This window comes from Chinchilla lanigera, unplaced genomic scaffold (assembly GCF_000276665.1).
Source record: "Chinchilla lanigera isolate Chin_1 unplaced genomic scaffold, ChiLan1.0 scaffold00005, whole genome shotgun sequence".
In the NCBI taxonomy this organism is placed as follows: Eukaryota; Metazoa; Chordata; class Mammalia; order Rodentia; family Chinchillidae; genus Chinchilla; species Chinchilla lanigera.
Genome location: NW_004955406.1, coordinates 21,771,176 through 21,785,487, shown reverse-complemented (window position 1 = coordinate 21,785,487; position 14,312 = coordinate 21,771,176). Strand labels below are relative to the sequence as shown.

At 38.0% G+C, this 14,312-nt stretch overlaps 1 protein-coding gene across 1 annotated transcript in view; it reads left to right on the top strand.

Moving 5' to 3' along the window:
* Positions 1–331: 331 nt before the first annotated feature.
* The window catches only part of Shcbp1l (SHC SH2-domain binding protein 1-like), a gene marked incomplete at its 5' end in the record, with an annotated part of 30,696 nt that continues 16,715 nt past the window's right edge, over positions 332–14,312 (top strand). The window contains 2 exon segments of the mRNA XM_013521488.1: positions 332–481; positions 13,449–13,663. Coding sequence (XP_013376942.1) covers positions 332–481; positions 13,449–13,663 — 365 coding nt within the window.

The window sequence follows — 14,312 nt, the reverse complement described above, 5'->3', positions numbered from 1 at the left end:
GTCAGGTGACCGTGGACTGAAACCTCTGAAACCATGAGCTGAAATAAATCTTTGCTCTTTTCCAGTTGTTTATGTTAGGTGTTTTGTCACAGCAACTGTATGTTTTAATATGTGTAATTACATGCATATTAAGATGTATTAATGTGTATTACATCTTAAGTCTATCATATGTGTAATTCTGCTTAGTGGGTTAATAAAACCAATTACTTGACATAGATAATAAGGTAAGCCATTTGTGAATTACTCTGATGAGTAATTTTTAAGTGTCAATAAAGATATTTAAGTTACAAACCAATAATTTAATGTATTTATACTTTTTTCCTTTTGTTAGGCAGAAGATGCTGATGAGGCTATGAGTAAATACCTATTAGAAAAATTAAAATTGAGAGACAAATGGCTTGGAGTTTGGAAGACTAATCCCGAGCTATTCTTTGTGAAATATGAAGAAGCTTCTATCCCTTTTGTTGGTATACTGGTTGAGGTAAAACATTTTACTTGATGTTCATTCTTTTTTTTGTTTTTGTTTTTCTTCTTGAGACAGGATTTCTCTATGTAGTTCAGGTTGACCTTGAACTCACTTTGTGGCCCAGGCTGGCCTCGAACTCAGAGTGATCCTCCTGCCTCAGGCTCTCGAGTGCTGGGATTACAGGCATGTGCCACTGTGCCCAGCCTGATACTTATTCTTTGAATGAAATTATCAGTTTTTTTAAAGACTCAAATGTGACTTTATTAGCTTGGGACTTTGATACAGTATCAAACAAAAAATTATTTCTGTTCTAAGTAAATCAGTAGTGTAGAGAGGTAAGGCTGACAATTAGCATCCATTTACGTGTAGGCCATTATTTAATGGAATCTAGAATACCAGACTGCTTTTAACTTAGATTCATTTGCTGCAACAACATAACAAAAATTCATTTCTTGGAAAATTAGTAATTTAAGCTTTAACAAAGTTAGGCCTTTTCCTTTCGTCTTCATTTATCTGAATTATGAGGTTTAGTTCAGATGAGGAAAGAACAATGACTTAGAAAACCGTTGGCAAAATATGAAAGTTTCTCCTTTGAAAAGGATGCTTTTAATATAATTACCAATTTCTAAGCTTTCATTTAAATTGTTTTTTAGATCTGTAGACTAAATATTGTGAAATTTTGGATGTCATAAGTTTGGTTCCTTTAAAGGCCAATTTCCATTGTATTGGAAGTTATATTTGTGATCACTGGTACCGTGCCCCAGATAGATACCTCAAATCAAGTCTTAGGCACAAGAAAAGCTTTGACACTCATTACTGTGTGCATTCCTTAAAACATTTCATAATTGTATGTTTTGTGGGAAGCTGGTGGCAGTCTTGTATATATTTTTAAAATCCCATGTTTTAACATACAGAGATTACAAAAGAAAGTAAAAGAATCTTCAGTTAGTTAATTTTTCAACAGTACTGTATTCTTTTGGAGGTTTGTCTTCAGAGTTTGAGTAGCTTTTACCTGAATCATTTATTGCTTCTCTGGACTTTTCATTTGAATAAAATAAGAGAAAGTGGACTATAATAGTGAATGTAACATTTTTTAGTGGTATAAGCTTGGGGTTTTTCCAACCAAGTTTTTTCCTATTTAACAAAATTTTATCTTTAATATGTTTATTAATGCATATTAGCTGTTAAAAATGAATGGGTTTCACGGTGACGTTTCCAGCGTGTATCATGCTTCGATCGTACCTTCCCTCTCTGCCAACCCCCGTCTGCTTCCCCTTTCCTAATGGTGCTTCTACTTGCAGATCTTTTTTTTTTTCTCCTAATTTCTACATAGGAGAGAAAGAGAAAGCATGCGATACTTTTCTTTCTACATCTGCCTTATTTTGCTTAACACGATGACCTCTTGTTACATCCATTTTTCTGCAAATGGCATGACTCTGCCCTCTTTATGGCTAAAGGATACCCTGCTGTGTGTATATTACACACTGTATTTCGTGTCCGCTCATCTGTTGATGGGCACGTAGGCTGCTTCATGTCTCAGCTGTTGTGACTATGGCTGTGGTAAACATGGGCACACAGCTATCTCTGCGCGCTGCTTTCGTTTCCTTTGCATGTACTCAGGAGTGGGGTAGCTGGCTCGTATGGTAGTTCTATCTGTAGTTTTTTTGACGACTCTCCATCTTTTCCATGGTGGCTGTACAAATTTACATGCTCGCCAACAGTGTATGAGTTCCTTTTTCTCCACATTCTCACCAGCATTTGTTTTGTTTGTTTATAATAGCCAACAAGTAAGATTATAGATGATTTTTTTTAAAAAAGGAAAAAAAAGGGCCGGGGATATAGCTCAGCAGTATAAGTGCCTGCCTGGCAAGCGCAAGGTCCTGAGTTTGATTCCTGGTACCAAAAAAAAAAAAAGATGATTATATTACTTGAGGGTCTTCTAGGAAAATGCTAATGTCCTTTACATTAGAAATATACAATGAAAAAGGATAACAGAAGAAAAGCAAAATAGTATATTTGCAAATTCAAATTCTGTCTTGAAACGAGGTCTCATTATGTAGTTCGTGCTGGCCTTGCACTTGCTGTATAAATCAGGCTGGTCTTGAACTTGTGATCCTCCTGCCTCAGCCTTCCAAGACCTGGAACTACAGAATTGTATTATCATGCTCGGCTTCTAATTCTTTTAATTATGTGGCAGTGAAACAAGGTAGTGCTGCAGATTTCAAACTTTGTTGTTTAGTCTATTTCTGCTGCTTTTGTCTTGAACTGAAACATCAAAAACTATACCATTTTTTGTTCTGAAGTAATGATAACTCATTCTTAGGGACTCAAACCTCATTTTCCTTAGATGCATTATTATTTTTCTATTGCCACCACCATAAACATGGTGGGCTAAGCAACGTAATTTTATTATTTCATACTTCTACAAGTCACAAGAGTGACAGGCCTGTCTGGGCTAAATCAAAGTGTAACCAGAGCTGCATACCTTCCCGGAGACTGGGAGAATGTGTTTCCTTGCCTTTCCCAGCTTCTAGAAACCACCAGCATCTTTCCCACATTGCATCTCTCTGGTTCCCTACAGACCGGAAAGGTGCTCCTCTCTTGGGACATAAGACTGATTTTGGCTGGGGATATAGTTTTGGCTGGGGATATAGCTCTGTGGCATAATCGCCTGCCTGGCAAGCACAAGGTCATGAGTTTGCTCCCTGGTACCACCAAAAAAAAAAAAAAACCCTGAATGGTAAGGGGGAAGTGTAATTTCATCTCTTCTAAAGCTTTTAGTACACAAAATTATTGTAATATACATGAAAGAATTAAAAAAAAAAAAAAGACTGATTTTGTCTTCAAGGTGCATAAATGTGGATCTGTTAGACCCTCATTTATTTATAGGATATTTCTACTGATGAACTATTAATTTTGATTTTATGAGCTTTATTATATTGAACAGTGAGTACTGACAGGAAAAAAAAATCACAAACATTAAATATTGAGTTTTTAATATTTATAGGGTGTTTATAAAAAAGCATCAAAATTTTCAGTATCAAATTTTTTTGGTGTACTAAGTCTAAAAAAGAACATCAGAAATAAATTCTTACATAAACTAAAATGAAAATATCAGTAGCGGGGCTGGGGATTTAGCTCAGTGGCACAGTGCTTGCCTGGCAAGCACAAGGTCGTGAATTTGATTCCCAGTACAGGAAAAAAAAAAAAAAATACCAGTAGCACTTCACACACAAAAAATCTTTACTTCAAATATCACAGGAAGTCTACACACATGACAGCATGTTCCATACGCAAGTATCACTTACACTGACAGCATGTGTTTTGCTTTCCGGGTCTTTCTGTAGGATGTACTGGACATCTCAGTGGTCTTTGTGTTTTGTCAGGAGGTTCTTATTATGTTGTATAGTGCGTAGTTAACTATAAAATATCAATAAAATAAATTATTAAATTCTTAATATGTATTGTACATTTAGAATAAACATCAACATTTTCATATCAGCTGGGTAGTTGCTTATAGAACCTGAAAGATAACATCAGAAATACAGGCATGCGCCACCATGCCCAGCTTATGTGGCAGTTTTGTCACCTCTCTTTTGCTGTTTCATCAAGCACTTCCTATTATGTTATACAACATGAACTTAGCAGGGGAGTAAGATATCAATAAAATAAAATATCAAATATTTAATAAGTACTTAGAATAGATCTCAACATTTTCACATCAGCTGTTTACTTGCTTATAAAACCAAAAGAGAATATAAAAAATAAAAACCTATGAGAACTGTGAACTACAGTTTGAACAAAAGTCTACCACAGAAATAAGCTTTGCTTCAAATGTCACACCAAAGGCAGGCTTCACATGTAACAACTGCATGTTTCATATACAAGTATCAGCTACACTGATGGTACACATGTTTTGTTTTCCTGTACTTCCTTGTACGGCACAGTTGACATCTTTTTTGTGTTTCTCTTGTCCTAGTAGGTCTTTGTGATGCTGCACCAGCCTGTTCACCTGTCAGCTCTCCAGTGTGCTCCACAATTTTTTTGTGTAGATCCCTGGGCAGAAACATTTTGTTTTCCCTCTGCTGTAGATGATCTCTTATGAGCTCCAGTTCCGATCCTCTAAGAAAAGTTCTCTGTGATATTTTGCACTTGTTATTTTCTTTGTAAACTATCAAACTGTTTATGGCTCACATGTTTAAGAGTAAAACACAACCACTGGCCAATGCTTTGAGTGGTATCATATCAACAACAGCTGCTCCATCTTTTGGTTTTGTTGTAAAAGTTTCCATCTCAGGCTTCCTTCCTGCGAAGGTTTCCCCACCAGTATTTCCATCATGTCACAATGTTGACATCTGCAGGACGAGTTTCCTTTTCTTTGGCATATGCAAGACCAATGTTACATCTTCGTGAAATACAAAGATTGTGTTATGCAATTCTCTATTTTGAACTTTCAACATTTCATTTAGAATTTCTGCTTTGTTCCTGCATATATAGAGTTCCTGAGCTGGTCAACTTGTGCTGTTAGCAAATGCAACTTCAATTAGAAACCAGGAAAGCAGTTGTCAAATGTCACATTCCACTTAGTTTGGGAGATGGGAGCAAGAAGTCTCCTCACAACATCATTTTGTTTATTACTATATGAATAAGGATCTGATGACTGAGTTGAAAGCATAATAGATCTTCATATCTATAAGGGCATACATTTTTATGCCATATTTTGACCCATGGCTTCTGCATAAGTGTTCTACATTCCTGTGGGTCACCATGAGAAATCCATGCTAAGTACAGCAGACCTATGAGTGCTCTCAGTTCAGCTAGTGAGGTATAATACATTTTTGAATATGGCTATTGGTGCATACAGAGTGTTTTACTTGCCTTTCAGCCCTTGTGTATTTCACAGCATCTTGTAGCATTTCATCTGTTATAATTTCCCACATTGTATGGCAGTGCTAGCCCTCTGTCCAATATCTTTCATCCCTGCCATGACCCTCACTATATTTTCAGACCTAGTCCTAACATTGGAGTTTTGCATTTGCTTGCATGGCCATTTTGCAACTTTCGCCTAGTCAAATATACGTATACCCACATTATTATTTTCTTCATCATCTGAATCAAGGAGGTCTGCATTGGCTGTGTCTGTATCAGTCAGTTCTTGCTCCATTCCACTGTCTCAGGAACTTTGGCTCCCATGGCCATCATCAAAGTCATCATCATCACCCACTCACCACTCTTCCGTTATGGAAAGCATGTGTTTTATCATATGGATCATCATCATCCATGCATGAGAAATCTGATGCCTCACTTTTGAACTCCTCCAAAACTTGCAAGTCTGGTTTTCCATGAGCTACTGTACTGAGTTGGGCTATTTCTACCAGAAAAATCAAAAGAAAACTAAAAGTAAATCCTAGAGTTGTATGGGTTTATTGGACCTTCTGTGATGCTCGGGCAAACACACAAAGCAGAGTTACACGGGACGTAAGGTGGGTAAAAATCCCATTTACCACTTCTGCACTCATGCACACTGTTTGCTGTTTGTCATACCAAATGAGCAGACACATAGATTGCTTCCTGTGTCCCTCAGAGAAAGGTACTGAGATACACAGCCGGCTGTTATTACTCTAAAGTACAAATTTACAATAGAAAAGTAAGAGGTGGGCCTGCTGGACCCAGTTTTATGTACCTGGGGTTTTAAAGGATTCATGTAATTAGGGTGGGTTATGCAGGATAACTTCTTATCTCAGTGTCAGCTGTAGCACTTTTAAAAATTCCCTTTTGTAAGGTAACCTACTCATAGGTTTCAAAAATTACAGCCTGGGTATCTTTGGTGGTCATTATTTTGCCTACTACAGATTCATACAGCACCATACAGAGAAACCTAGAACCATGATACTCATTTGGAAGGAGATCTAGCATATCCTTAATTTTGGTTACAAAGTGGTCCAGAAAGTAAGGAAATTTTTTTTATAACCTATGTAGAAAATAATTTGGCAAACTATATCAAGAACTTTAAAACTGCACTTCATTGTGGAAATTCTATGAAATTCAGAAATGCAAAAAAAAAATCAGAAATGCAGAAAAAGATCGATGTATTATAGTGATCAGAGTGATACTTGTAGAATTTAAAAGTTGAGGGTGCTATAAAAAGTTTATTAATAAGATGTTGACCAAATAAATGATATATCCATAAGATAAAACATATAGTCATAAAGCTTATTAATGAAAACCTAATACCTTAGAAAAGAAAAAAAGTTAATAGTGGTTATTTCTAATAGCAAGTATATGACCAAAATTAAAATTTTGTACAAGTATGTGTATATTAGTCACCATTAGTAAGCTTTTTTGTTGACACCTGTATGCTCATCCTCCATTTTTTTGTCATCATGCTTCAGAGTTTTGTTTATATTCCTCTATTTGGCTTGTAGAATCTTTGACTTGGGGATGTTTAGTAGAACTCTTAGTGGATCCTGCAAACTGTTTATTTTCCTGATTCTACTATATCTAATTGTAATTTAAATTTTTTTTTTTTTTTTTTTTTTGGCCAGGGTCTTTTTTTGAGACAGGGTCTCGCTATGCAGTTCCGGCCATCCTTGAGCTCACTTTATAGCCCAGGCTGGTCTTGAACTGGCAAGAATCCTCCTGCCTCAGCCTCCCAAGTGCTAGGATTATAGGCCTGTGCCACCACGCCTGACTCTTATCTAATTTTAAAAAGAGTCATTTGAGTTTCTCTCAGCATTCACATTTTGCATTAGTTATTTCCACAGTGATTGTTTCCATAATCCCAACCTCAATAGTAGACTTATTTGTTTATATTCTATTCTAGCGATCCATCTTGTCATAACTTGCTTCCTGAACAAATTACAAGACATTTAAATTTACGTTTTAAAACTACTTTGAAGATTTGCATGTGATCAGATCAGAAAAAAAGATCTAAAGAGACTGATTATGGAAAGAACTTGGGCAGATCCTCTAGGGAAGCCCACAGTGGATATATTTTTACCTACATACATGTATGTATGTAGGTAAAAATATATGTCTGCTCACATTTAAGAGTAGAGTACTAAAAATTAAACGTGAGCAGACATATTTGGGTTATCAGGTATTTGAGGAAATTTTGCTGGTCAATACCAACATAGAGACATTTGAAAGAAACAGATGCTAGAAAAAGAAAAAACAGGCATTAAAAATTACCTGTGTCAGAAAAGACAAGAGAAAGAAAGCATGTGCAGGGTAGGGGGAACAGCTCAGTGGTAGAGAATCTGCCTACACATGCACAAGGCAAAGGATTTGATCCCGTGTACCACACATGCACACACACGTGAACATTCATACCAGCATCCACAAAGCCAGAACTACAGCCTGCATGATGGGAGAATTCCAGGAAACAGAGACAACTTTAGAAATTAAAAATAAGATACTAGATATGAAAGACTAAAATGGGATTAGAAGTACTTAAAGTTGAGTAAATCTTGTATAAACTAGAGCTAAAAGGCTAAAAAATGGAAAGGCAATGAAGGAGAGGAATTAAGAGATCGTGTCTGACATCCAAATAAATGTTCCAGAGGTGGGGGAGGAAGAGGAAAAAAGAGTGTATCATTAGCGAGGGTTCTCTAGAGAAACAGAACCAAAAGAATGTGTATGTAACTGTGAGGAGATTTATTAACTGGCTGACCTGATAAGAGGCTGTGCAGTCCCACTGTGTGTGTCTGTGGGGTGCAGAGCTGGGCCAACCAGTTGCTAGCTGCTCAGTCTAAGAAGCTGGGACCCTCAGAACAAGGAGGACTAATGATGCAGTTCCTGTCCAAGGCTGACGGCCTGGAAACTCCCTGGAGAGCTGCTGGTGCAAGTGCATCTTCAGAGGCCAACAGTCTGGAGTCTGATGTCCACAGGCAATGGCAGCAACAAAAAGATGCACCTGCCCAAGGAAAGTCTAGTGTGTGCACCTGAGAGCTTCCACTTTTCTGTTTCATCCTGCCCCCAGCGAACTGGATGGTGCTAACCGTGTTGAGGCCAGGTGTTCTCCCTTCAGTTCTCTGACCTGCATGCAGGCCATCTCTGGAGACATCTTCACAGACACACCTAGAGCGTGGTTTCATGGTATGCTAGGAAGCTCCAAGCCCAGTCAGGTGGACAGCCAAGATTAACCCAAGAAAGGCAGAGAACGAAGGTGACCAGGGGGAGGAGAAGACAGGAAAGGAAGGATCAATGCAGAGAACAGTGCAAGAAAGCAACTTGTCAAATAGTGAAAATTTCCCAAACTAGAGCACATGAATTTTGAGATTTAAAAATCCCACAAAGTATTCCAGAGGTCTGTGTCCAGGAAAGTTGGGAATAGTGGGCCCAAGAGAAGGTTAAGCAAAATTCCAGAGAGAGAACTCAAGAGGTACAATGGCATCAGACTTCTCAACAATACTTTATTTTATTTTATTTATTTATTTATTTATTTTGGTACCAGGAATCAAACTGATGACCTTGGGCTTGCCAAGCAAGCACATATGCCCCTGAGCGACATTCCTAGCCCCAATACTTCTTAATTTTAAAAGACTGTGAAAATACATTTTCAGATGTTTTAGGGAAAATGACATCCTAACCTAGAATTTTGTTTTGGTCTTTTTGAGATAGAGTTTTAACTGTGTACTTCAAGCTGGCCTCAAACTCACAACAATCCTCCTACCTCAGCCTCCTGAGTGCGGGGATTACAGGCATGAGCTAGCACACCGGTCCTGATCTAGAATTCTATGCCCAGCCATCCTATAAGAGTATAACAAGGCATATTCAAATATGTCAGTCTCAAAAATTATGTCTAATATGCCTTTTCTGAGGGAGTGAGTGGGTGTTGTCTGAAGTTGAGGGAGTAAGTCAAGAGACATGAAATCAAATCCAAAATACAGAGAACCAGAAAAGCCAAAAAACAAACCAAAAAAACCAAAATGAAGCCGGGCATGGTGGTGCATGCCTGTAATCCCAGCACTTGGGAGGTTGAGGCTGGAGGATCCTTGCGAGTTCGAGACCAGCCTGGGCTACAAAGTGAGCTCAAGGCCAGCCTCAACTGCAGAGCGAGACCCTGTCTCAAAAAAGACCAAAAAAACACAAAATACAGAGAAGCCACATAAGAGAAAAGCAAAAGAAATGCCCAGAGTGACAGCAAAGATAATAACGGCTATGTACTTAGCAGCCCCAGAGAGCCAGTTCAGTTTGGAACTAGCCAGGGAACTTAAGAAAAGTGAAACTAGTCTTTCATTTCAAATACAATCCATTATTATTTAACTTATGGAAAGGAGATTTATCCTTAAGGAATTTGGGGTCAAATTAATGAGAGGCATATAGAAAACGTAACAAATCAGGCTGTTTGGTTCCTTATTTCCTTTCCTCTGGCTGTCAGTATAACTGGCCCGTCTGGTGGGATGGAGCATTATGAGCCGTTTTGGTCCAGACTGCTGTCCCATTCGAGATTCTCAAAGCCAGTAAAGATCTATAAAACTAGATTTGTTGTAATTTTGTTACTTAACAGTAAAGCATGCTAGATGCGACGGTGCACACCTGTAATCCTAGCACTCAGGAGACTGAGGCAGGAGGATCGCTGTGAATTCGAGGCTGGTGTGGGCTACATAGTGAGTTCAAGCCTGAACTACGTAAGGAAACCCTGCCTCAAAAATAAACAACAATAAAAAGAAGTAAAGTACATCCTGAATATTTGGCTATAACCATACTAGTGGTTGGAAGGCCAGTAGAGCATGGATTTATGTGATGCTGGGGGTGGGCTTGGGTATGAGACAACTGCATTCTTACCTTTCAATGGGAAGTCTGTACAATGCCAAAACCTTCAACTAGTAATATAAGCATATTATTTAAATAAATGTCGGGGCTGGGGATTTAGCTCAGCGGCAAAAACGCCTGCCTGGCAAGTGCAAGGTCGTGAGTTCGGTTCCCGGTACCAGAGAAAAACCAAAAAATAAATAAATAAATAAATGTCAAAATAACAGACTATAAAAAAAATCAAAAGTGATTGCCTTTAAGGAGTAGGAGTTAGAGGATGGTGGAAAACTCTTAGTCACTTTCCTCATTACTGAGACCCAATACCTGACACACACAACTTAAAGAGGAGAAATCTATTTTGGCTCAGGGTTTTAGCCCATGGTTGACTGGCTTCTGGGCAGAGCAGCATGGCAGAGGGCCAGAGGGGAGAAAAGCTGCTTTCTTCCTGGCAGCAGGAGGCAGAGAAGGAAGGAGCTGGAGAGCAAGATTTGCCCTTCCAGGTCACACCCTCAGTGACCGATGTCCCCTGTCCAGGCCCGGCTTCCTCACAGCAGGTCAGCGACAGCACTCCTGTGGTTCGTCCTCTTCCAAAGGCCTCACCTAGAAAGGCATAAGGACGCTGGGGACAGCTAGATCTAAGCCATAACAACTGTTGAGAAGTTACATTTTTTAGGCCAGGCATGGTGGGGCACCCCTATAATCGCAGCACTTGGGAGGCTGAGACAGAAGGATTGCCACGAGTTCAAGGCCAACCTCAACTGCATAGTGAGTTCAAGTCCAGCCTAAACTACATAGTGAGACATTGTCTCCAAAAAAAAAAAAAAAAAAAGAAAGTGGGGCTGGGGATTTAGCTTAGCGGCTCAGCGCCTTCCTGGCAAGCGCAAGGTTGTGATCCTGGTACCAGAAAAAAAAAAAGTCATATTTTTAAAAACTATTTTTATTTTTAATTGGCACATAGTAATTACACATATTTATGGGGTATGGTATGACATATCAGCACATGTACAATATGTAAGGATCAGATCACATAATAAATAGCATATTCAAACATTTCTCATATTTTTGAGTTGGGAACATTTAAGATCCTATTAGCTCTCTTGAAAGATTTAGTTGTTGTCAACTGTATGTATCTTACTGTGCTACAGAACATTAGAAGGAAGGAATTATGTTTTCATGACATAATATAACTATTTGGTTCTGAAATATATGCATTTTTATAACGTACTGCTTTTTACAATATTGGTGCATTTTAGATATACATGATGATAACATCATAGGGAATTTGTACTTGTACATGATACATCTTGCTTCTTTTTTCCCCTTCCCAGTGTGCACTTAAAATACTGAATAAAAATAACCAATTTTATTTTATTTTATTTATTTATTTTTAATCTTTTTGAGACAGGGTCTTGCGATGCAGTTCAAGCTGGCCTTGAGCTCACTTTGTAGCCCAGGCTGGTCTTGAACTTGCAACAATCCTCCTGCCTCAGCCTGTAACACGCCCGGTGATAAAATAACCAATTCTATTTGTTTTTGTTTTTGTTTTTGTACCCCTCCCGCCCCCCCAGGAATCGAACTCACGACCTTGCACTTGCCAGGCAGGCACTGTGCTGCTGAGCTAAATCCCCAGCCCCAAAATAACCAATTTTAGAATAAAAGACATTATCAAATTTTATAACTACTTTTTGGAAGTTCATTTTTTGTTCTGTTACAAATATGAACTGCTGATCATTTATTGTCTTCAAACATTCAGTTTTATTTTGCTGTTTTGTAAGTTTTTCGTGGTGGCACATGCCTGTAATCCAGCACTCGGGAGGCTGAGGCAGGAGGATCGTTGCGAGTTTGAGACCAGCCTGGGCTACAAAGTGAGCTCAAGGCCAGCCTCAACTGCATAGCAGGACCCTGTCTCAAAAAGACAAAAAATAAAATAAAATTTGTATTTTAAAGTTTGAATAGTATTTGAAGGCATTTTCTATATTTAAGTAAGTGATTACTGTCATACACATTGCTGATGTAACACTTAACATGTGTTTATTCACCTTATTTCATCAGTCAGTGATGCCTCCGGTACAGATTTCAGACCACTGCTGGAGACTTTCAATGTTGTGGTGAAATAAGATGAGCAAACAGTATAACATGTTGCTTATGAAACTAAATTTATTCAAACAGAAGATTTTTTTATGACCTTCCTACTTTTTTTTTAAATTTTGGGTGGCCTTTCTTTTACAACATGTAATACATTGTATGATATAATATACATAATAACAAATATATTGAACCCAGGGTTTCACACATGCTAGGCAAGCAATCTACCACTGAGCTATATTTTCTTTCGAGACTGTCTTACTAAGTTGCACAGGCTGGACTTGAACTTGTAATCTTCTTGGCTCAGTGACCTTAGTTAAAAAGATTTTAAAAATGTATATTACTATTCTATGAAATTCAAACGTCTGGCAACTCGAGGGGCATGGTGGACATACCAGTAATCTTAGCACCCAGGAGGCTGAGACAGGAGGTGTTGGGAGCCGCTGAAGCTGAAGCTGGAAAATACTGACACATGCAGGATGAAGCCAGCCTGAGAACACGGGAGCTCCTCGAAGTAAACAAGCCCCTCGGAGTAAAGGAGCCTTCTTAACTTGTTAACTGGTTGCTGGGCAGCGAGACAAAAAATTAACCAACCTGTCTAGCGTATAAATAAACACTCTGCTGTTTTGGGGCAGTCTTCTTGCTCATCAGGCAAAGGGTAACTCCACCTGACCCCAGCTCTTGTCTCTTGCCTTTATTTTTCTCATACCCACTGCCATTTCCAGGATACAAGGAGAGACCAACGAGGTTCCCCCTACAAGGAGGACTGCAAATTGAAGCTTAGCCTGGGCAGTTTAACAATTCAGCAAGACCTAATCTCAAAATAAAAAATAATAATAGGGAGTGTAATTCGGTGGGAAGGCCCTGGGTTCAAACCCCAGTACCACAGAAGTCTGACAACTCAAACTTAGAAATATAGTGAATAATAGTGTAGGAGGAAATACACAGTTCCTTTTCGGAAAATTAAAACTTTTTAAGAAGTAGAATTTGAAAAAACTGGTGGTATTTTATGAGATATGTATGCAAATTATTCTCTGTATTGATTGTTAGAAAAGTCAAAAAATTAAACTTTAGAATTCACATAGAAAAATCCTTGTGGTTTACTTATGTTTGGAACTACAATTTTTACTATTTATCTTAGGTAACTTGTAAACCACACCAGAATTCATCGTCCTGTTTTGAAGTTACCGTTTCTGTTGCTGAGCCCTTTTCTTCTAACATTGCGAACATCCCAAGAGATCTGGTTGACGGGATTCTGGAGGAACTGGAGCACAGTGTGCCTCTCCTGGAGGTGTATCCCGTTGAAGGGCAGGATGCAGATATATGGGATATTGCTCTGGCCCTGGAAGTTGTAAGGTAAAAAAGCTTTCTAATTCTGAGAGTTAAAATGACCATATTCATTCACTTAATCTGTAAGTTTTGCTCATAAAAGCACATTATAAATATCTGTGGATTTAAATTTTACTCACTGATAGATTAAATTTGTTAATTGTAATTGACATAATGTATTTGTAACTCTTCCAGTTAACATTTTATTACTAAAGTATTATATGTGGGCAATGGAAAATTGGCTATTTTTTTATCTTGCATTTTATAAAAATTGAGTTTAAGAGTTCTAGAAATGAGTAACATTAACATCTGTTCATAGTTAAGCATCTTAAATATATTAGCTTTTACTTCTACACTTAAGGACATTATAAAAACTAGATGTCATCATCTACATTGTTTTTATGTTTGCTTTTTGAGATGGGATCTTGTTGGCCTCAAACTCAATTCTCTTGACCCAGCTTCTCAGATAAGTGTGATTACAAGTGTGCAGCATATAGCTTGTTACAAATTTATAAAGTGGGGAGGAAGCTATTTATAAACCAAATGCAGAATAATTTTTGGTTTTTGTTATTGTTGTTGTTTCTTTCCCAAAATGCAAAATTTGTTGTATGTTACATATTATTCCTTTATTGAATGAAATCATAGTCAAAAATCTATGAACTTCAGTGTAGGGAAC